The 21,866-nt window shown below is 38.1% G+C and overlaps 1 protein-coding gene across 10 annotated transcripts in view; it reads left to right on the top strand.

The window, feature by feature from the left end:
- Positions 1–21,866, top strand: part of MCTP1 (multiple C2 and transmembrane domain containing 1) — a 491,422-nt gene that overhangs the window by 159,516 nt on the left and 310,040 nt on the right. Inside the window, exon 1 of one of the 10 annotated variants that reach the window (XM_036308584.1) lies at positions 21,551–21,750. The exons of the other annotated variants lie outside the window; for them this stretch is intronic. Within the exon in view, the coding sequence (XP_036164477.1) occupies positions 21,694–21,750 (57 nt within the window). The 5' untranslated portion in view covers positions 21,551–21,693. Of the gene's footprint in view, positions 1–21,550; positions 21,751–21,866 lie in introns of those variants that run through there. 10 annotated transcript variants of the gene reach the window in all.

Genomic DNA, 21,866 nt, shown 5'->3' with positions numbered 1-21,866 from the left:
TCAGAGACCCAATTTTCCACTTCTTCGTACGTTTTGAAGGGCTGCTCAGAAATTTCATGTACCATCGATCAGAACAAGTGGTAATCTGAAGGAGCAAGGCCTGGTGAATACAGCGGGTGGGTTAATACTTCCCAGGCAAGATCTTTTAAGTGTCTTTAACTGGTTTTGAAGTGTGTGATGGTGCGTTGTCGTGAAGCAAAATTACTCTGCCATGTCTTCAGGCCCATTCTGGTCATTTCACGATCAAAGCATGGTTCAAATTGATTATTTGTTGCTGATCAGTATTAATGGTTTCACATGGTTTTAGAAGCTCATAATAAACCACACCTTCCTGATCCCACCAAACGCAGAACATTGTCTTTCTGAAGCGATTTGGCCTTGCAGTCAATGTTGATGGTTGACCTGGATCAGCCCATGATTTTGTGCATTTGGGATTCTCAAAATAAACCCACTTTTCACCGCCAGTCACAATTCAATGCAAAAAAGACTTTCTTTTGTGCTGGTGAAGCAACATTTTACTGATGACTTTTTGGTTTTCCATTTGTCTTTCGTTAGTTGATGTGGCACCCATTTTCCTTCCTTTAAAATCTTTCCCATTGCTTGTAAACTATCGGAAATTGTTTGCTGAGCAACGTTTAATCTTTCTGCAAGTTGTTTTTGAGTTTGACACGCATCTTCATGCAATAATGCTTGTAATTGTTGGTCTTTAAACTTTTTCGGTTGACCTGTATGTTCTTTGTCTTTCACATTGAAATCATCACTTTTAAAGTGATTAAACCAGCGTTCACAAGTATCTTGAGATGGAACATGTTCACCATAAGCTTCCTGAAGTATATAATAACTTTTTCTTCAAAATAAAGTAATGAATTAAAATTTCCCGCAAATGCTCTTTATTTTTGGCATGAAATTCAACATTTTCAAGTGTAAAAATGTCTATGATGTTAACACCTTCAGCAAGTTTTGAAGCTTGCTGTCAATACAACACAATAGCATACATATCAAATCGCATATATATATCAACATATGTGTAACTCCATCTATTGAAAAAAGTTCGCATTATTAACTGGTACACCTGGTACATCCTAACCATAAGTCTTCATATGATCATTTGAATTCATGCATGAATGCATGGATTCATCAAGATCCACATGAGGATATGATTGTTAAATGTGTAGTGCTGGGTATGCCTTCTAAGAAATAAGGGATTCTAACATTCCTTAATAATAACAATAATAATAATAAAAAATAACAATTATTATTATTAGTTTGTCTCCTAGATTTCCTAGCCAGTTACTTGAGCCTCCACAAAGTTTTATCTTAATATTCAGCATGATATTCTTCTTTTGTTTGTTTGTGGAAGATCTGGTTCAGTACTATCACTTTCGTGCTATTTTTGCAGTTATCAGGGTCAAAACAGTTCACCAAAATAAATAAATAAATAAATGGCCATAGTAGACCAAAGAAAACACATGGCAGAAATACTGATCATATATTTTACTTTCTTTTAATTTCTTAATTTACTTATAATATTTTAATTATTTCTCCTTTGGTTAGTTTTTTTCATTGTATTGATTTTTTAAAAATTATCACATTTACATATTCATTATATATATCACAGGTATATATATATATTTATAGACAGGTATATATCACAGATATATATGTATGAAGATATATATAGCACAGATATATATAGATATATGAACACACACATATATATGTATATATCTCACATCAAACAATAAAAATAATAATAGCTAACATGTACTAAGGACTTTCTACGGGATATCAACCTCAACTTCGGTGATAGAACATAATGGTTAAGAGCGAAGATTCTGGATCTGGACTGGCTGTGTTTGACTCTCAGTCCTGCAGTTTACTAACTGGAAAGAGCTGCTGAAATAGCTCTCATCGATGAGAATATCTCAAGTATAAGAATTACACGGAATATATACAGCATATTGGAATGGGTTGTTACAGGTCTAATTTTAGGAAACATTTTAGCACCACTTGAAGTAGCTTTCATTGGAGTACATGAATATGTAAAAATAATTTTTTCATAATGGATAATGGTGAAGGAGAAGCTTAGGGATTTCAGTCATTCAAAGGAACATTATTTTATGTTAATCTCATTTATAGTCTTTCCTATTTAAGGGTGCAGTTGATGAGAGACAGTTTAAAAAAGGAAGAAAGGGTCACTAGATGTTAGAAAAGATGGCCTAACTTTTCTAACCTAGTCAGAAATTTGATAACTTCTGAGGATTTTTCTTATGTTATAAGAAAACCCATGGCATCTATTCTGTACTTGTTCTTGCAGTATATTTTGGTGTAGCAGATAAATTTAAAACAGCTAACATGATAAAAGGGCATATTGTGCTGTTAATAGACACAAACTGAACACAAGTGTGAAACTTGAAAATATGGATCCACAGGTGAGGGTCCCTAGTGAAAAGGGTCCTTGTGAGCCACCAGTTGTGAGACTGCTGATGCCTGGAGATTGGAGAGGTGTCCGGTGGTTGCTCTTGCTAAACTGAATATTGTAATCCATACAATAACAAAAGTTATTCAAAGTTTTTCATGTTGAATTTTGCTCCTTAATAGTTTTCACTGGGATTTTTATTTTCCCAAACATTTCAGTTTTATGGGATAAATTATAACATGGCTCTTAATGTATGATTGGACATTCAACAAATTTCAAACTTATGAAATTCAGAGCCACAGGGTTCAAAATAATAAAGTTGGAATTTTGAAAAATTGTGTGGTTGGGTAACTGAGTTTAGAGAGCTATTTTTAAGTTTGGGTTCCTTTAACAATAGAGAAAATTTTCTAACTTTTACTTCTGAGACTTGAGGTTGGGGTAAATCTAAGTATGCAATCTTTGTAATTTAATTCTATTTGGCCTAAGTTATATAATATTATATAATGATCATATTCCTTTTATAATTGGTGTCTAAGGCATTCATGTTGGCAGTCTTAAGCACTAGATGCAAGAATAGAAATGGCACTCTGATATAATGGAGAGGGTAATAGGAAGGTGTGGCATATAGAGACATTGGAGATCACAGGAATGGGCAGTGATCACTCAATATATCACTCAAATCTTAATGTTTAAAGCTTTGTCCATAGCATTTCTGCATCCCCCCATCTCCCAGAATTAGCACTTCCAACCCATGATACTCATAGAACTTGATCCATTTCCCTATAACAACAGTGCATATCGAATTGTGGCCTTTTGCTTCCAAGGCCATCTTATCTACCAGCCTGGCCGCTCTCTGAGAGCAGGACCTAGGTCTTGTTACTTGGAATCCCTTATGTTGGAGAAGTGCTGACATATACAGAAGGCACTCAGAACCTGAAGAAAGTTGAATAAATGAACTTGTCTCACCATTACTTAAATAGCAAGTGTTCATTTTGATTGTCTTCTAAGACTGCTGCATACATTAATGCCAAATAAAATGTAGCAATGGCTCCTCATTGCCTTTGGAATACTTTTAAATCCAAAGAAATACGTGCTTATTACCACAAAACAAAAAACCCCCCAATAATAATAGCCTTTATTGAATAAATGTTATATGCTGGCACTATGCTAGTACTTCACATAGAATATCTCGTGTCCAAGTACCAGTCATATCCTGTTTTGCTGATGAGGAAATGAGCACTTAGCTGACATAATTTGCTCAGGTCCACATAGCTGATAATAGAGCAACCAGTCACAGTTATTCATATTCCCTTCCTCTACTCCAGTCTCATTTTTCTGGGCAGTTTTGTTTGTGGCCTTCTGTACCTTTCTCTATGTTTGTATAGTCCACCCCCCCCCCCCCCCCACACACACACAACTTCAGCTAGTTACTTCTGTTAATTATTTTTAACACTCAGTGAATGAGTTACCTCCTCATGGAGCTTCTTCTAATCTGGGTCCTGGGAATCTCTCACATCATCCCAAACATACCACTGTCTCGGATTGCCATGATATCTTGTGCAAATATAATCTAATTGTTTATCTCCTTTGCTATCTTAGAAGCTCCTTAATGAGAGATACCATGTCTGTTCTCTCTGTACCTTGGTACTTAACACGCCATGGGCATATTAGATTATTCAACAACTATTTATTCAAATTGTGATATGTGCCTTCTAAATGTCTGGTTCTGTAGCAACTACTAAGGATCATAGTGTACCAGTTAGCTTTTGCTGCATAATAAACCACCCCTAAACTTTGTGGCTAGAACAACAGCTATTTATTTAAATCTTAATTCTGCAAGTTGGCATTTCGGCTGGGCTGAGCTGGCTTTTCTTCTGGTCTGGACTTGGCTCAGTCATGCATCTGCAGTTAGCTGTAGGGTCAGCTGAGGCTGGCTAGACTAGAGCGGCCTCTGCTTCTTCTGTCTTACCCCCAGCCAGCTAGCCTGGGCTTGTTCACATCAGCAAGTTTGTAAAAGCATGAAAGACCTCTTGGGCCCTATGTTTGGAACTAGCAGAGCATTAATGATGATGCATCCTGTCATTCAAAATAAGTCACAGGCTAGCTTTCATTTAACAAGAAGGAAAAATTCCACCTCTTTTTACAGGAGTAGCTGCAAAGTCACATTGCCTAATATGTGAATGCAAGGAGGAATAAAAGATTGTCACCGTGTTAGCAGTTGACCACATGTGATGAAAAGAAACACACCATGGTAATTCCTAGCCTAAGAGAGCATACGATCTCGGGGATGAAATACTGAATTATTTGTAAGGTCAAAAAAATAAATATGCTCTTATATACTACCTAAAATTAGAAGCCATTGAAGCCATTTATTTAGTCTCTGATGGGGGTTCCTTAGATGAACTAACTCTTTAGCCTGTTTGTGTATAATTCAGGTTCTCTGTGTCCATCCTCTGTATTGGCACATCTGCCCAGAAGAAGGCATTCCCCACTGGAGACCTGGGAACTGCAGGGATAGTGGGATCACCTTCTGACACAGTGTAGATCTGACTCTAAGTTACTTCTCTCCACCAGGTGAACTTAGGGCTCTATAAACCCTGCCCTTGGCACACACACAGCCCATATCACACAGTCTGGACCAAGCTGGTGGGTGGACTAGGGTCTTGGTGGAGTGGGCAGTGAATCACTCACTTCCGTGGCTCTGCCTCAGAATCCCATTAGGTTTGTTGTACTGACCATGAAACATACGTACAGGAGAAATGGTATGAGCAGAGGCTCTATACTGTGATGTGCATTGCTCTTCACACAATTGAACCCAAAGGATATTTTCTCCTCTCTGTATGCTATTTTGTCTCTTGACAGACAAAATATCTATTTTGAAATAAGAGGATTTTGTTTCAGGATATAGAGCTTTATATACATTTATCAGGTGTGGACTTTTTGTTTATATTTTAATTTTTTTAAAATTCTGTATTATTCCGTCTGTGTTTTTTGACATTTATCTTGTTTGGTATTCTGAGAGTTTCCTGAATCTGTGGTTTGCTGTCTGACATTAACTTATAGAAATTCTCATCCAGGATTGCTTCAAATATTTCTTCTATTCTTTTTTCTCTTCTCCTTTTGGTATTCTAATTGTACAACAGGTTACACTTTTTGTAGTTGTCCCACAGTTCTTGGATATTCTGTTCTGAATCTTTTTGTTTGTTTTTCGGTCTTTTTGTTCTCTCTTTGTTTTTCAGTTTTGGAAGTTTTTATTGACATAGCCTCAAACTCAGAGATCTTTCCTCAGCCAGGTCTTGTCTAGTAATGAGCCCATCAAAGGCATTCTTTATTTCCGTTGTGGTGTGTTGTTGTTGTTTTTTATCTCTGGCATTTCTTTTTTATTCTTTTTTAGAATTTCTGTCTCTCTGCTTACATTACTCATCTTTTCTTGTATGTTATCTCCTTTTTCCATTAAATCCCTTAGCATATTAAATTTCTGATCTGAGAATTTCAATATCCCTTCCATGCCTGAATCTGATTCTGATACTTGCTCTGTCTCTATAGACTGTGATTTTTGCCTCATAGTACGTCTTTTAAATTTTGTTGAAAGGTGGACATGATGTGTGGAGTAAAAGAAACTCCAATAAATAAGCCTTTCGTAAGTGGTGACAAGGTGTGAGTGACTGTACATATTGTGTTCAGGTTCAGTCTTTTTAAAATATATTTTTTAAAAAATACATGTTTATTTCTTTCAGAGAGAAAGAGAGAGGGAGAGGGAGATAGAAACATCAATGATGAGACAGAATCATTGATTCGCTGCCTCCTGCACTCCCCCTACTGGGGATCAAGCCTGCAACCCGGCAGGTGTCCTTGCACATCCAGAATCCAACCCAGGACCCTTCAGTCCACAGGCGGATGCGCTATCCACGGAGCCAAACCGTGTAGGACTTGGTTCTGTCTTTTAGGGAGCCCATGCCCCTGGGCTATGAACTTCCCTACTGCTTCTCAGTTCTCTCTCCCACACCCCCAAACCCCTTTAGATGGACAGGATGGCTAAAGCGGCTGGACCTGGGTATTTCCCTTCCTCTAGGTCAGTCAGACCGCTCTGATTAACTGGTTTCCCTTAAGGGCAGGCCTCATTAGGAACAGAATGTTCCTGTTTATTTCAAAGTAATTGCTTCCCCCTCCCTCCCTGCCCCCTGCTGGAAGCACGGGGGATTTTTCTTTGATATTCTGTGAAAGCTCATGGAGGTAAAACTCACAAAAGTCTTCCCCTACCCTCTTGACTAGGCCCATGGAGTTGGACTCACACGGAGCCTCCAGCCCTTTGTCAGTCAGATAGGGTTTTCCTTTCCCTGCACTGGTTCCTGCAGAGGTTCCTGCTGATGGGTTTTTGCTCAGAGATTCTCTGGATCCGCCTGTCTCTCCAATTTTTGAGGCATTGCTTTCCCGTGTGACTCCACTTCTCTGTCATATGAGAAGAGTTGTTAATTTTTTTATATGGTTCAGCATTTTACTTGTTGGGATGGTGTGATAACTTCCAAGCTTCTTATATGCTGGACTGGGAACCAGACACCCCCTTCTGTGTTTATCAGCTGGAATACTTTGCAAAGAAGACCTTCCTTCTACCCCCTGTTCTCTCTCAAATACCTCTGTGGACTCATAGTTTGGGGATCTTTTATTCTTATGGCATAAACTGATTTTTAGTGCGTTGTTGTTTTCTGGCATCGAATGTCCCAAATTCACCTTGTGCTTTCCCTGCCTCAGACCTGGAGTCAGTCATTTATTTAGGAATCTCTGGTTCCTTTTGGTGGAAATATTTGGAATAAATGTTTGCTCTATGTGGCTGCATGCTCTATTTGATAAGCTGTTCGTTTGTTTCTATCCATATTCAATTTTAGTTCCTGCTTGATTTCATTCCTTGTTTGGGTGTGTCTTGCTTTCACCCCTAATGAATTGACTTGAAGTTCTGAACCGATTTGATAATTTTATTTCCAATATATGTGGTGATAAAATGGAAACATCACTAGTTGGTTGGGGTGTTATGATCTGCCAAGTAAGTAGGCAGTGAAAATCCTGGGGGACAGAGCACTCAAAAGTAGTGCTGGGAATGATGCAGTTATTTCATGAAAGAATAAGATAAAGTCCTTAGGACCCAAGGCCACAAAAAAACCCGTTTCATGAATGATTGATTTAGTCTCAAATAGTTTGGAAAGATAAGTACAAAAAGTTAATATCCATATTTAAAAAAGTAAACCTTCCACTGACCTATAAAATAGGATCTTAAATAAATAACAACAAAAACATAAATTATGTAGGTAGATAAAAAAGTCAGAAATCTCAGATGCCAGTAACTATAATGTGAAACTAATTGTGTCTCTGAACTCCTTAGCAGCTAACTAAAAAATGGGTACAGCTTTGATAATGTATTTTTTACCGTGTGATGAAAGGACCTTTACTTATAAAATTTTGCTACTTGGTAAATAGAACCACTAAGCATCCGATTGCTTAGACTTAAAACCTAAGAATCATATTAAATCCCTTCTTTTTCTTTTCACTCTGATCTGTTCTATTAGCAATTCATATCACCTTTATCCAAAATACATCCTGAATCTTCTCACGTTCATCTGAGCCGACTGGGTTTCTACAGCACCCTCCCAACAGGTGCACCCACGCTACTCGTTTGTTTCCTGTGCTCTAACCTGCACACAGCAGAAGGAGCATTCTATCTAAAAGAGATCACGTGACTCCTATAATAGAAATCCCCAAATGGAGTCCAAGTTTATTTTCATTGTTTCTAAAACCCTTCACTATTAGGCCCTCAACCAGCTCTTCAACTTAAAAAAAATGTTTTTATTATATTTTATTATATAGCTTTTCTCCCCCTACCAAAAACATCTCTCAGGAAGTCACAGTCTCCACAGTGTAAACATGAACACTCTTGTGTGGCACAGATGGAACACTGGTGTGTGCTTTTCCCACTTTACTTTGTCAAAGATGAGCCACTTTTAAATGCGTCTCTGCCCACAAAATCAGTGTGTGGTAAAGATCACATTTCTTTGTGGTCTTTAAATGGTTCTAACTCTGAGTCCCCATTTGGAGTGCCTAAGGTTCCACTTTTGTAAGTGTGATGGACCAGCCTTACCCTTGGAGGTCTTGTCACCCCTCAGGGCAAGGGACCCAGGGAACTCTCTTCACCGCCCCCTGTGCCTTCCTCTGTTTCAAATCCACTGTCATCCCCCCTCCCCCAGTGTGGAATATTAATTCATTGCTTTCATGAGTTTAAATGTGCCAGAATTCAAGTAGAGTTATTAACTTCAGGCTACTTCCGCATTTAGCCTTGCTTCACTCCAGCATGATAAACACAGAGCAGGGACTGCTATTGAATTTCCTGTCTTGACACAAATATAAGAGACAGGAAAGAGCAGAGTAACCTAGAACTTGGGATCCTGAAGGCAACTTGAAAATGAGAGATCACAACACCTTCTTTTCCCAAGGGAAGCACTGTGATGGAGTTATTTTCACAATTCCCCGAGTTCTCACTGTCTACAAATAAACTGACCCCTGTTCATTTTGACCTTGCTACTCTGTCATTCACTTGTGATCTTTTCCTTCTAACTTTGTTGTTCTTTGCTATTATAGTGCTTGGAAGATGTTCATTAAAACAAAAAACACACACACACAATCTCTGTATGCCAGGCACCTAAACCTCTTTGGAGGAAATGGGTTTTATAAAAATCTAATATAAATAATAAAAGAGAAAGTAGCCTGCCTTGGGAAGAAATAATTACTAAGAAGCAAAGCTGAAAAGAATGTGCAAATACCAAAAATTTGTTGCAGTGGAAATTTGGGAGTAGTTGTGTGTTACACAGGGAATAAAGAAATATTTTTCTAAATATTTAGAAAAAATATATAGTATTTTTTCTAACAAAAGTGTGAAATCCTCAGAAATGGTAATAGCAAATATTATACTTGAATATTGAGAAATGCTTACAATGCTATGGTTTTATATAATAAAGCAGAACTATGTTTGTATTTACAGTTCAGTATTTATCGAAGTCAGATTTTTAAGGTTTAGGCAAAACAGTATAACATCTCTTCATGAAGAAATGTGTGGTGATTTTTCCAACCATAGTTTCTTAGTCATAATGTGTTTTCATCAAAGATATCTCTCAATCTATTAGTACAAATTATTTTAACATTGGCAAGTGAATTAATTGTGTTAATGTTTTCCTCAGATTCATTTAAGGGAAATTAGCAGTATTGTTAATTTGGCAGTCAGTTTCACAGAATTTACCTGTTATGAGTCAAGACTCCATTAAAGATCCTGATAAAGGATCTTTATTAAAGATCCTAATAAAGTTCCAGGAATAAAATACTTTGATAACTGATTTATTAAGTAAAATTTTAATGCTATTATAATGCTAAGAAATCATCTATGGCCTCAAGGTGAATACAGTTTAGTGGCAGAAATCCAAATGGAAAAATAATAAGAAAGGCTTGGGACGTGAATTGATCAGCTTTATATTCTAGAAAAGAAATGGGGAATAAGGAGAGATAGAAGAGAGCAGGTAAGGGAAGCATCAAGAAGGTACTCAGCTACACATCGTATATAACATGCTACCCCAAAGCTTACGATAACATAAATCATCTATTTTGTTCATCAATATGCAATTTTGGTAGGGCTTGGCAAAGGAAAACTATCTCTGCTCCATGAAACATCATTCAATTGGGAGCTAGACGATCCACTTTCAAGGCTTATCAAACACCTGGAAAGTTGCTGCTGGTCTTGGGCCAGGAGCTCAGTTGGGCTTCCTTATGGTATGGTAACTGGATGCTAAGAGCCAGCCTTCAAGAGAACCAGATAGACACTGTGCCAGCTTTTATGAGCAACTCTCAGAAGTCATACAGCATCACTTCTGCTATAGTCACAATCCTGTCCATGTTAAAGGGAAGGAATCTCTTATCACCTCTTGACAGGTGGAGTGTCCAAGTCACAGAGTGAGAAGAGCATGTGTAATGGGAGAGATCTGTGTGTGGCTTTCTTTGGAAGATACACTCTTCCATAATCTACCATGCAGCTAAACCTCACATCCCCTCACATGCAAAATATACTCACCTTCTCTCCCAAGACCCTCAAATGTAAATATCTGCTTGGAGTCCAGTATTTTATCATCTCGGGTCCAGGGGAAGAGGAGGCTCCTTCAGTGCAGCTCCTAAATTGAGGAATTGTGACCAAAAAAGAAAAGTTATCTGCCTCCCTACCTCCCACAACCAACTCCCCCCCCCTCCCGCCTACAGCTTTATTAAGGTATAATTGACAAATAGAAATTATATATATTTATATTATATAATATGCTATTTTGATCTATGTATACATTGTAAAATGAATACTACAGTCAAACTGATTAACATATGCATCATCTCACATAGTTATGATGTTTTGTATGTGATGAGAACATTTAAGATTTAAAATCTTGGCAAATTCTAAGTATGACATAGTATTATTAACTATAGTCATCATGGTGCACGTTAGATCTCCAGGTCTTATTTATCCTGCATAAATGAAATTTTGTACCATTTAACTAACATCTCCCTATTTCCCCAAACCCCCACAATACCCAACTTTCAGTGTCTAGATAGGCATAGGTAAACTGCTGTAGAACCACTCATTTAAAAGGACTGGGAAAGCAGGAGACAGACAGCAATCACTGGCCCATAGCAATCATGAAATCCAGCCAGGCTCATCCTGCCAGTTTCCTCACTAACGTGTGGTGTTACTGTTGGGAATTGTCACTCCTAGCTCTTGTTTCCACTCCCTAGGCTCTTGGTTTTGCCCTCTGAGTCAGCCCTTACCTTTCATTAAACAACAACAACAAAAAAACCAAAACAAAACTGCATTTGCAACTAAATAGCATTCTCAGCCTATCTACTATTCTTAGAGTGTCCGTAGTGTTCAAAGTCCACTTTTTCTGTACTGTTCTTATCTCTTTTAATACAAATTAGTGGTTTCTATTCCAGGACAATTCTCTTACTTTGTGGGCTAAGTTGAGAATTCTATGAAGTACTATAAGGCTAGGAAGAAGTATTACTAGGGGAATAAGCTATGTTTTGATGACCAGTCTATATATATATATAGTGTGTGTGTGTGTGTGTGTGTGCGCAAAATGGTTGGACTATTTTGGAGAACAGAGGCCTCCAGAGGCTTATCAAACACACAGATCTCTCCCATTACACATGCTCTTCTCACTCTGTGACTTGGACACTCCACCTGTCAAGCCTGAGAGAAAGAGAGGATTGTAGGTATGGTCCCTTTGTGTTCAATGCCAACTTATGCACTGGTTTAGTAGCATTCTCCCAGATGGCGGTTTCCTGAAGGAGTTTATGGACTGAGTCAAAAAGCAGGGACTGTGGGGAACAAAAAGAGATCCAGGACTTAACGAGACTTTCTGAATTCAGGATGGAGTTACCTTGTTAGGCCCTGGATGAAAGGGTCTAAATTGGTTTAAGTGGCACAGGAACCAATCAAGGCCTTTTCTCACCATTTAAGTAGAAAAGTTTTCTTCACATCTACAATATGAGTCAGGTGTTATTTTTACCAAATCAATTTCAAACTATTATTCTCAATAAAAGTCAGCAATTTATGGATCTGAAAGTTCCATTTTAAGTTTAACAGAAAGTTTGGCTCAAAGTAGGCGGTAGCCACATCGATTTTTTTAAGTTCAATGTGCTTTTATTCTGAAATTAAACTTTTTCAGTTTCTAAGACAAAATGACCTTTCTATTAAACTCTGGAATATTTGCTTCTCCCTAGATTTCTCAAAAATTTTCCAGTCTTTACCTCTCAGGATTTATAAATACAGAAATAAAAACATTCCTTTCATTTCCTCTGCAGTAGTGAAGAAAAAAATAGAGGCTTGAATTTGACTTCCTCCTTATATGTACCTTCTAAGAATGATATATACAGGACTGTAGAATTTTATGGTTATTACTTGCTCTGTATTTCTCAAATACAGAAGAATTTCAGTTTCTCTAGTTGGTATATAAAATAAAGAGAAATGATTTGACATAAAATATTTCTTTCCCTTTGTTTCTATCCATCCTCCTGAAAAATTGTACTTACAGTAGTACTGAGGTTAAAATTGAAAAATTTGAGTCTTTATTAATTCTTCTTAGGGAGCATTGTGTGAGTAGCACAGATGAGGAGCAGGGACTCTGAAGCCAGATTGCCTAGGTTTGAATCCTGGCTCTGCCACCTGCTAGCTGTATAACTGTAGGCAAGTTAATGAACTTATCTTTGCCTCAGTTTCATTATCAGAATAGGAATATTTTAATGCCCATTTCATATTATAAGGAAGAAATTAATTAATATTTATAATGTATTTATTTTTTAATATGTTTTTTAAAAAAATATATTTTATTGATTTTTTTACAGAGAGTAAGGGAGAGGGATAGAGAGTTAGAAACATCAATCAGCTGTCTCCTGCACACTCCCCACAGGGGATGTGCCCACAACCAAGGTACATGCTCTTGACCAGAATTGAACCTGGGACCCTTGAGTCCACAGGCCGATGCTCTATCCACTGAGCCAAACCAGTCAGAGCTTTATAATGTATTTAAAACAATGCCTGGCATATAGTAAGTGCATAATGCATGTTTAATGTGTCTTATTTTAAAGTGAAATAAAATGTACAGAAACAGTGTGGTGTTTGATGTGCAGGCTTTCATACCAACTCATGAATGGCCACATTAATCTCCTTAAGCCTTAGTTTCCTCCTTTTTAAAATAGAATAATTGCCAAAAGTAATACCTGCTTCAGAGTTTCTGGGGATTACATGGGATCGTCTATGACAAGCACATAGCACAGTGTTTGCTTCCTAGGGCTAATTATTACAAATACATTTTGTGAGCTTCCTGGCCCTGTTCATTGGGTTTTATCTTTAACAAGAGGCCCGGTGCACAAATTTGTGCACCAGTGGGGTCCCTTGGCCTGGCCTCTGCCCTCTCGCAATCTGGGACCCCTTGGGGGATGTTGGATAGCCAGTTTTGGCCTGATCCCGCAGGACTGATCCAGACAGGAGGGAACCTGATTCTGTGCCTTGAGCGTCTGTCCCCTGGTGGTCAGTGCGCGTCATAGTGACCAGTCGACCGGTTGTTTGGTCACTTAGGCTTTCGTATATATAGAGAGGGAGAGTCTCCACTTTATACTTCTAGGTCTATTTTGGACCTTCAGAGAACTAGGTAGGGGTGCTTTGAAAGGGATGGCCATGGGGGCAGAGTGAAGGTAAGTGAGGCTCTAAGAGAAATTACTGAAGCTCCCAAGAGTCCTTGCAGGGTGGACCTGTGTTAGGGAATTTGCCACTATCCATGGTCTGGCCCCAAAACCATGTGGGCCCAGAAACCTTACTTGTCAGCATTTCCAGAGTCCATCCGCTCCCCAGAGGTGGGCTCATATTAACAAAGCTCATACGACTAATGTACAGGATCAGAATGCCAATATTTCCATTTACAATAAGAAGTAAAACTGCAAAAATCTTAGAGGAATCCACAGGCAGCAAAATCTCAGACATATGCCGAAGCAATATCTTCACCGATACAGATCCTAGGGCAATGGAAACTAAAGAGAAAATAAACAAATGGGACTACATCCAAATAAAAAGCTTCTGCACAGCAAAAGAAACCATCAACAAAACAACAAGAAAGCCCACTACAAGGGAGAACATCTTTGCCAATGTTATCTCCCATAAGGGTTTAATCTCTAACATTTGCAGGGAGCTCATACCATTTAACAAAAGGAAGATAAAAAATCCAATGAAAAGATGGGCAATGGACCTAAATAGATACTTTTTGAAAGAGGACATAAGGAAAGCCAAGAGACATATGAAAACATGCTCGAAGTCACTAATTATCCGAGAGATGCAAATCAAAATGACAGTGAGGTGCCATCTCACACCTGTCAGAATGGCTATCATCAACAAACAAGTGCTGGCAGGGATGCGGAGTTAAAGGAACCCTCATGCACTGCTGGTGGGAATGCAGACTGGTGCAGCCACTGTGGAGAACAGTATGGAGTTTTCTCAAAAAACTAAAAATGGCCCTAACCGGTTTGGCTCAGTGGATAGAGCATCGGCCTGCGGACTCAAGGGTCCCAGGTTTGATTCCAGTCAAGGGCATGTACCTTGGTTATGGGCACATCCCCAGTAGGGAGTATGCAGGAGGCAGCTGATCGATGTTTCTCTCTCATTGATGTTTCTAACTCTCTATCCCTCTCTCTTCCTCTCTGTAAAAATCAATAAAATATATTTAAAAAAATAAAATAAAAATCATCATTCTCCCCTTTAAAAAAAAACAACTAAAAATGGAACTCCCATTTGAACCAGTGATCCCACTTCTAAGAATATATCCTAAGAAACTAGAAACACCTATCAGAAAGGATATATGCACCCATATGTTCATAGCAGCACAACTTACAATAGCTAAAATTTGGAAACAGTCTAAGTGCCCACCAGCAGATGAGTGGATTAGAAAACTGTGGTACATCTACACAATGGAATACTGGGCTGCTGTAAAAAGGAAGGAACTCCTACCATTTGCAACAGCATGGATGGGACTGGAGAGCACTATACTAAGTGAAATAAGTCAGTCAGAGAAAGATAAATATCACATGATCTCACTCATTTGTGCAATATAATGAACAACATAAACTGATGAACAAAAACAGATCCAGAGATAGAGAAGCATCTATCAGACTGTCAAACCTCAGAGGAAGGCAGGTGAGGGTGGGGGTAAGGGGAGAGATCAACCAAAGGACTATAAGCATAACCAATGGACACAGACACTAGGGGCGTGAGGGCACAAGTGGGGGATGGGTGGGTATTGGGGGGATAAGGACACGTATGTAATACGTTAATCAATAAAGAAAAAAAAAGAAGTGAAACTGCTCGGGCCTGATAGCTCGTGCTCCCACCCCGCCCATTTTTGCCTGTAAGCAGGCCACCTCTCTAACCAGGCTGCCAGTTTATTAATTTACTGTGCACTGGTGGGGTCCCTCAGCCTGGCCTCTGCCCTCTCACAATCTGGGACCCCTCAGGGGATGGCGTCTGGCACCCGTCAGTCAGCGAGGCAGTGCTCCCGCTGTGGGAGCTCACTGACCACCAGAGGGCAGCATCTTCATTGAGTACCTGCCCCCTGGTGGTCAGTGAGCATCATAGCGACTGGTCAACTGGTTGTTCAGTATTTTGGTTGCTTAGGCTTTTATATATATAGACAATGAAGCATCGCTGCTCAGTTGTGCCTCAAGTCCCTCAAATTTCCAGCAAGTTCTCCCTGAAAGCATTTAGACAAGATACCAACTTCTAATCAGAAGCAGCTTGGTGAGTGTGGAATCAGAAGGGCAGTTTGTTCTTAGACTCACAGGTAATGGAATCAGAGGCAGATCTGCAGTAAAAAGGGACATGCCACCAGCCCAGAGCATGTCTCTCAGCGTTTCAATGACCACTGCCTATGCTTGCTTCAGAGAGTGCTATGTGCCTATTTTCTTGTCTGGACTCTGTCTTTCTATCAAATTCTTTCCATGCTAGAGGTTGTATTATTTAAGCCCAAGTCCAAGACTGGCTGTCCACAGGGCACATATGGCCTTCAAAAGCTTTTGCTTGTCTCTTACACTGTATAAAGACTAAGATTTAAAAATTCTGAGTATGCACATAACAACCCAGATCTCTAGCCTCTTTTGAGAAATCCAGAGAGCTGACCTACCTGGGCCTTCCAGGTCACTTCTCTGCAGCTGGGTAGAGGCTGTCCCCTTTACATGAGGCTTGAGTGCTCCCCTTCTTTCGGTTCACTGTGGTTCCTACCAGGTCCAAGACATTGATCTGCATTACTTACTGGTAATGTACATGCTTCTAGGCCAGCGATTTTCAACCTTTCTATCTCATGGCACACATAAACTAATTACTAAAGTTCTATGGCACATCAAAAACATATTTTTTGCTGATCTGACAAAAAATAGATACAAATTTGATTCTTTCACATTGAATGGCTATTGTTGTGTTGGATGTTGTCATTTTTTTATTTGACGATCTAAGGAAAAGAGATCAGTGCTCCTAACTAGATAGTCAGGTATGACATGTTTTAAAAATTCTTGCAGTACACCCATAGCATACAGGTCTAGGCCTTTGAGTTTGCATCATTCTGACAATTAAAGTCGCCTTCATTTATCAATATGCTCTGACCTACTGCATTATTATTTCAAAGTTTAATTCTTTGATGGTAGTTTTATCTTCTCATTTCAAGGTTCATTTCAATGTCACCCCCAAGTATTGAGAACACATTTTAGTTTGTATGTCCAAAGGGTTACAGTGATAGGAAGACTGAAGTGTAAAGTTCATAGCTTAGAAGAAATCTTTCCTCAGGAAATATGTGATGCTGCTGGCCACCCTTCTCTGTTCCTGGATGAAGAATATTAAGGACCCCCATAGTCTATACTTTTAAAAAGGCTATAGATACTTCCTACACTGACAGAAACATAATATGAACATCATATTTATTAAACAGATGAATTTAGATGCTTGGTTTACAAATGTTTTACCATGGAATTTTTTCAAGGAACAAGAGCTTATTTTTAATGGCAGTGTTATAAATAATAATGGATACAGGAATATATTCCATTTGTTATGATTCCTAAGAACTACTGGCTATTTTTTAAACTTTGTCTCTAATGAGTGGAGACAATGTCATGGTGTAATTGAATTTCTGATTGTAAAAATCAATTTGTTTCTCAAGGAAGCATTTTTTTCCCAAATGAACAATTAGCCCCTTAATTTTTATTAATTTTCTAAATAAATTAGGATTAGTTTATGAGTGGTCTATTTGAGAAAAGAAATCTGCTTGAAAAAACAGGAATGTCAGTTGTAGATCTTATTACTAGTATATCTCATACTCTATAACCCTGGAGAGTTTTGCTTTGTTTTCTATTTTTAAAGCCCGGAGAGTGTTTACCATTGGAGAGGAAGGAAAGAGATGGAATAGAGAGGGGAATTTGGGGCCTTCAATTGTATCTGTAATATCTTACTTCTTCAGAAAATCTGAAAGAAACTTGGCATAACGTTAATGTTTTAAGTGGAGGCAAGAATGAAAGGAGAAAGTTAATAGACTCTGGAGTTTTAAGATATTAGGATGTTTAGGACAGGAGGTTTAAGCTGGGCTGGTGTGGGTCACTGGATGAGCTTCAACTAATGAACCAGGAAGTCACACTTCAATTCCAGGTCAGGGAACATGCCCAGTATTCAGGCTCCATCTCCAGTAAAGGGGTGTGCAGGAGGCAGCCAATCTATGATTCTTTCTCATCTTTGATGTTTCTGTCTCACTCTCCCACTCCCTCTCTGAAATCAACAAACATATTTTTTAAAAAGACAGGAGGTTGAATATATTAGGATAAGTGGGCTTCAAGAATAAAGTAGAGCAGGTATTGCTCGACAAACTCATTAGTTTGTCATTACTGTGTAAATTCAAATTCTGATTAGCTCTACTAAAAATCAAAAGGACCCTGAATCTCACCTCAGACCTAAGCATCTTTAGCTGTGTAAGTTTTAAAGAGGAAATGCTGTAGAAATCAAGGGAAATACAGAAGTATGAGGTGGTATGCACATATCTAAGATAATGTGAAGATTTTGGAGGACTAGTGCAAGCCAAAAAAGCAGCAAAAGATTTTGATTTTATGTTAATTAGGAAGGCAATTGTGCTCAATTTAGAGAGAAGTTTTCCAGAGAATTGATAATAAGCAAGTTTATTTACTCCGATTCAGGACTAACAATTAATATAAGACATATTTTATACACATTTGGCTGTTATGTTGACAGTTGAATAAATCCAAGCTATATTTTATTGAAGTCAATAAAAGAGCTTTCAGAAGGCCAAGGAAAAAAAAATCGAAGACCTTGGCCAATGTTAGAAGGTACATTGGAGATTTTAATGCAGCTTGCTGTCTGTTCCTGTCTCTCTCTGTCCTATCTTTGTCTCTCTCTTGGCAAATCCTTTAGCCAGAAAAAGACCAAAGAATACATAAATTTGGGCTGGTAAAGAATGGAGACAGTGGAGCAGAGAAGAGCACTCTTATTTGTTACATTGTTTTTGAAAAAATAACACTGAATAGTAGTCCCTTTAGAGTGCGAATAATGTAGTGCAATATGGAGGTATAAAATATTAGTTATTTTATTTTAAAGAGTAACATATTTTCTCAAACTACTTGGAGAATTCATAAATTCATTTAATTTTGTAAGATTTGTGTAATAGGTAATACACTGAGCAATATTTGTTCTCCATCACTTTATTTCAAATTTCTTTCCCAGACATAACCACTTGTCCACAGTTGGTGTGCAGTCATCCAGGGCCTTTTCCATGAATTTACATATAAAAATGTATATACGATTAACTGGGATGATGTATTTTTCTGCAACATGCATGTTATTTCCATTTAAATGGGTAAATTTTTTTAGGGAGCTTTGCATGTCAGGGCATCTAGATAACCTGTTTTGTTTTTTTTTAATAGCTGCATAATATTCTGTAGTATGGTTAACCCATTTTTTATTTAACCCTTCCACTCTCCATGGCCTATTGCAGTTGCAGTTTCTCACTATTACATAAAATTCTGCAGCACACATTCTAGCACATCCATCATTACAGTAGAGGGTGGATGTGACTTTGTACATGGCCAGCTGTACATGTACAGTTGTGTTGTTTGGAATATGTCTTTCACATCTTTGACTTTGTTTTCCTCTGGATTGGCTTCATTTCCAGACAACCTCACTTCATGTAGTAGCAAATATATCAACCAGAAATTCCAGGCTTATGTTCTACAAACTTTACAACTTTTTTCCAAACATTAGCAAAAGTGGAGGGGTTGGCTTTCCCTGAATTAGCTGGGTCACATGCCCATTCTTGACCCTATTACTGTGTCTCTGTGGATATTGTATATACTGATTGATTAGGCAGGGGTCACATAACCGCTTCTGGGGCCAATTCAAGATAGCCCAAAACATGTGAATTGAGGAGGAAAGAGTGGGTGTTTTGCAAGATAAAAATGAGGTGATGATAACATGAGGAGGAAGCACATATGCTGGTCAGGCAAATATATCAATGTTCCCTACAAATGTCTTATCATTTTATGATTTTGTGAGTAGGAGAAAAATAGACATCCTTTTGCTATCCAGACTTATGTCATAAGGACCAATGTATGCTTATAAGTATCTTTCCAAATCTTTTGTAGAGTAATAAAACAAGTATACTTACATGTAATATTATTGTACATGAAAATAAAGCATGTTATAGATTGAGGATCATTAACATTATAAAAAAGAGGTAATTTTTTCAGTGCAGAAAAGTATTATATAATATTTTGCTAAAAGTTTGGTGATATGATAGATCATTTGGCAAACTATAGCACAAATCCTATATTTTATTTATTCATTTATAAAACAGTCATTATTAAATTCTGCTATGTACTGGTCACCATGCCAGAGGCTGGGGATAAAATATTGTCTATATCAATATTTTACATTGGTTTCTTACATTATTGTTAAGGGGCACATATCTATATATATAAAAGCCTAATATGCAAAGTGTCCCCTCGGGAGTTCAACCGACTGGGAGTTTGATCGCTCGCTATGATGTGCGCTGACCACCAGAGGGCGATGTGGAATGAAGGAAAGCCCTGGCCGGCAGCTGGCAACTGCTAGGGTCCCTACCCATGCAAGAATTTCGTGCACTGGGCCTCTAGTTATAAATAAGTAAACAAATGAGTAAAGGAGAAAATTCCAGACTGTAATGCACTGTGAAGGAAATAGAGGATCATGAGACAGTAATTGGGCAAGGTCAATTCAGGTAAGATGGGAGGGAAGACCTCTCTAAAGAGAGACTATCTGAACTACAATCTGAGGACTAAGAATGAACCTTAAGCTTTAGACTTATGCTGTCCAAGATGGTCACTGCTAGTCATGTATGGCTATGGAGCAGTCAGATGTAGCTAGTTCCAATTAAAATGTACCATAAATGTAAAATCCACATCAGATCTCTAAAACTAGTACGAAAATTGTAAAATATTTAATTTTTATATTGATTACATGTTGAAATTGTAATATTTTAGATATATTGGAATAAACATTAAAATTAATTTTACATTTTTCTTTTTACTCTTTTAATATGACTACTAAAATTTTTAAAGTTACATATGTGGCTCACTTTATATTGAACAGTCTGGTGCAGATAGTTTCAGTCTATTTGCTATTATTGACATGTGTATATTCTTTTATCTTTTTGTCCTTGATGATGATGTTGGCAATTAAATTTATGTAGTAGATTTTTCTGCAAGGGTGGAAGTCTGTCATATTTATTGACTGAGGTGTCCAAATATAATGATTCAATGTGTGATCAAGCTTAATATGGCTCAGATTTAAGAGATGAGAGAAAGCACAGAAATTTGTTACATTTACTAGAGGAGTTGTGACATTAGTCATATTCCTTCAGAAATGTTCACGAAACAGATGAAGGAGAGCTGGGAGTTGGAGAGGTAGGCAGAGGGAGCATCACAAGGTAATGACAGCGTGGGACAAGATTTCTGTGGGGATCAGCAACAGCAAGCCATGAAGACCTATTTCCAATTCTCTACTTAGTCAAGGAGATTTGTGTTGTATAGAATTGCTACCTCTTACACATTAAAATATAGTTTTATTCTACACGTTACCTTTTCACTGAACAGAATGCGAGTGACTTTAAGGTGCCTTTTTTTATATCTCTGTGAGGGAGATGTCGATAAGTTCATACACATTTAATAACATTAAATGAATCTGCTGCAGATGTCAAGCAGAATAACTTTTCTTTGTGCCATTTATTATTCTCATTTCTGTTTGTGGCATGTGCCACAGAGAAGAGGTTAAATACTGAAAAAAATGTATGTTTAACAGGTGAAATTTTAAGTGTTAATTTCTAAACACTTTAGGACCCCTCCAGTGTGATGTTTGTTATATAATCTAACAGTTTTTGAAGGGAAACTCTACCCCTACTGGTTTGTGAGAGAGTTGAGTCATATCCTGTGAACGTGAAGCAACGGTATTTAAACATGACGGGTTCCTCTTACTTTCATTCTAAGTCGCTGCAGTTCAGAGCAGCAAGTGCTCTCTGCGAAGAAGCAGCTAATAGTCTGGGAGGCGGATGGCCTCCCTTGCTGGGATTCAGTACGGAAAGCCTGAATATGCGGCTCTCTCGCTGGAGTGAAAGATGTTTTTTTCTTTCTAATCAACTATGCTAGACAGCTGCAAGCTGAAAAGTGCCTGCAATTTGCCTCTTATTTATAATAAGGTAAGTTCCACATTTTGGTTTACTCACTGTATTGTGGCAGCCTTGAATGAATGTGGCAGTTTTAGGACATGATTATGCCTCTGAAAATGCCTTCTCACAGGGTGGTGTTTGAGATT

The sequence above is a fragment of the Myotis myotis genome, unplaced genomic scaffold (genome assembly GCF_014108235.1).
Source record: "Myotis myotis isolate mMyoMyo1 unplaced genomic scaffold, mMyoMyo1.p scaffold_m19_p_5, whole genome shotgun sequence".
Classification (NCBI taxonomy): Eukaryota; Metazoa; Chordata; class Mammalia; order Chiroptera; family Vespertilionidae; genus Myotis; species Myotis myotis.
This window is presented reverse-complemented; position numbering and strand designations above follow the sequence as displayed.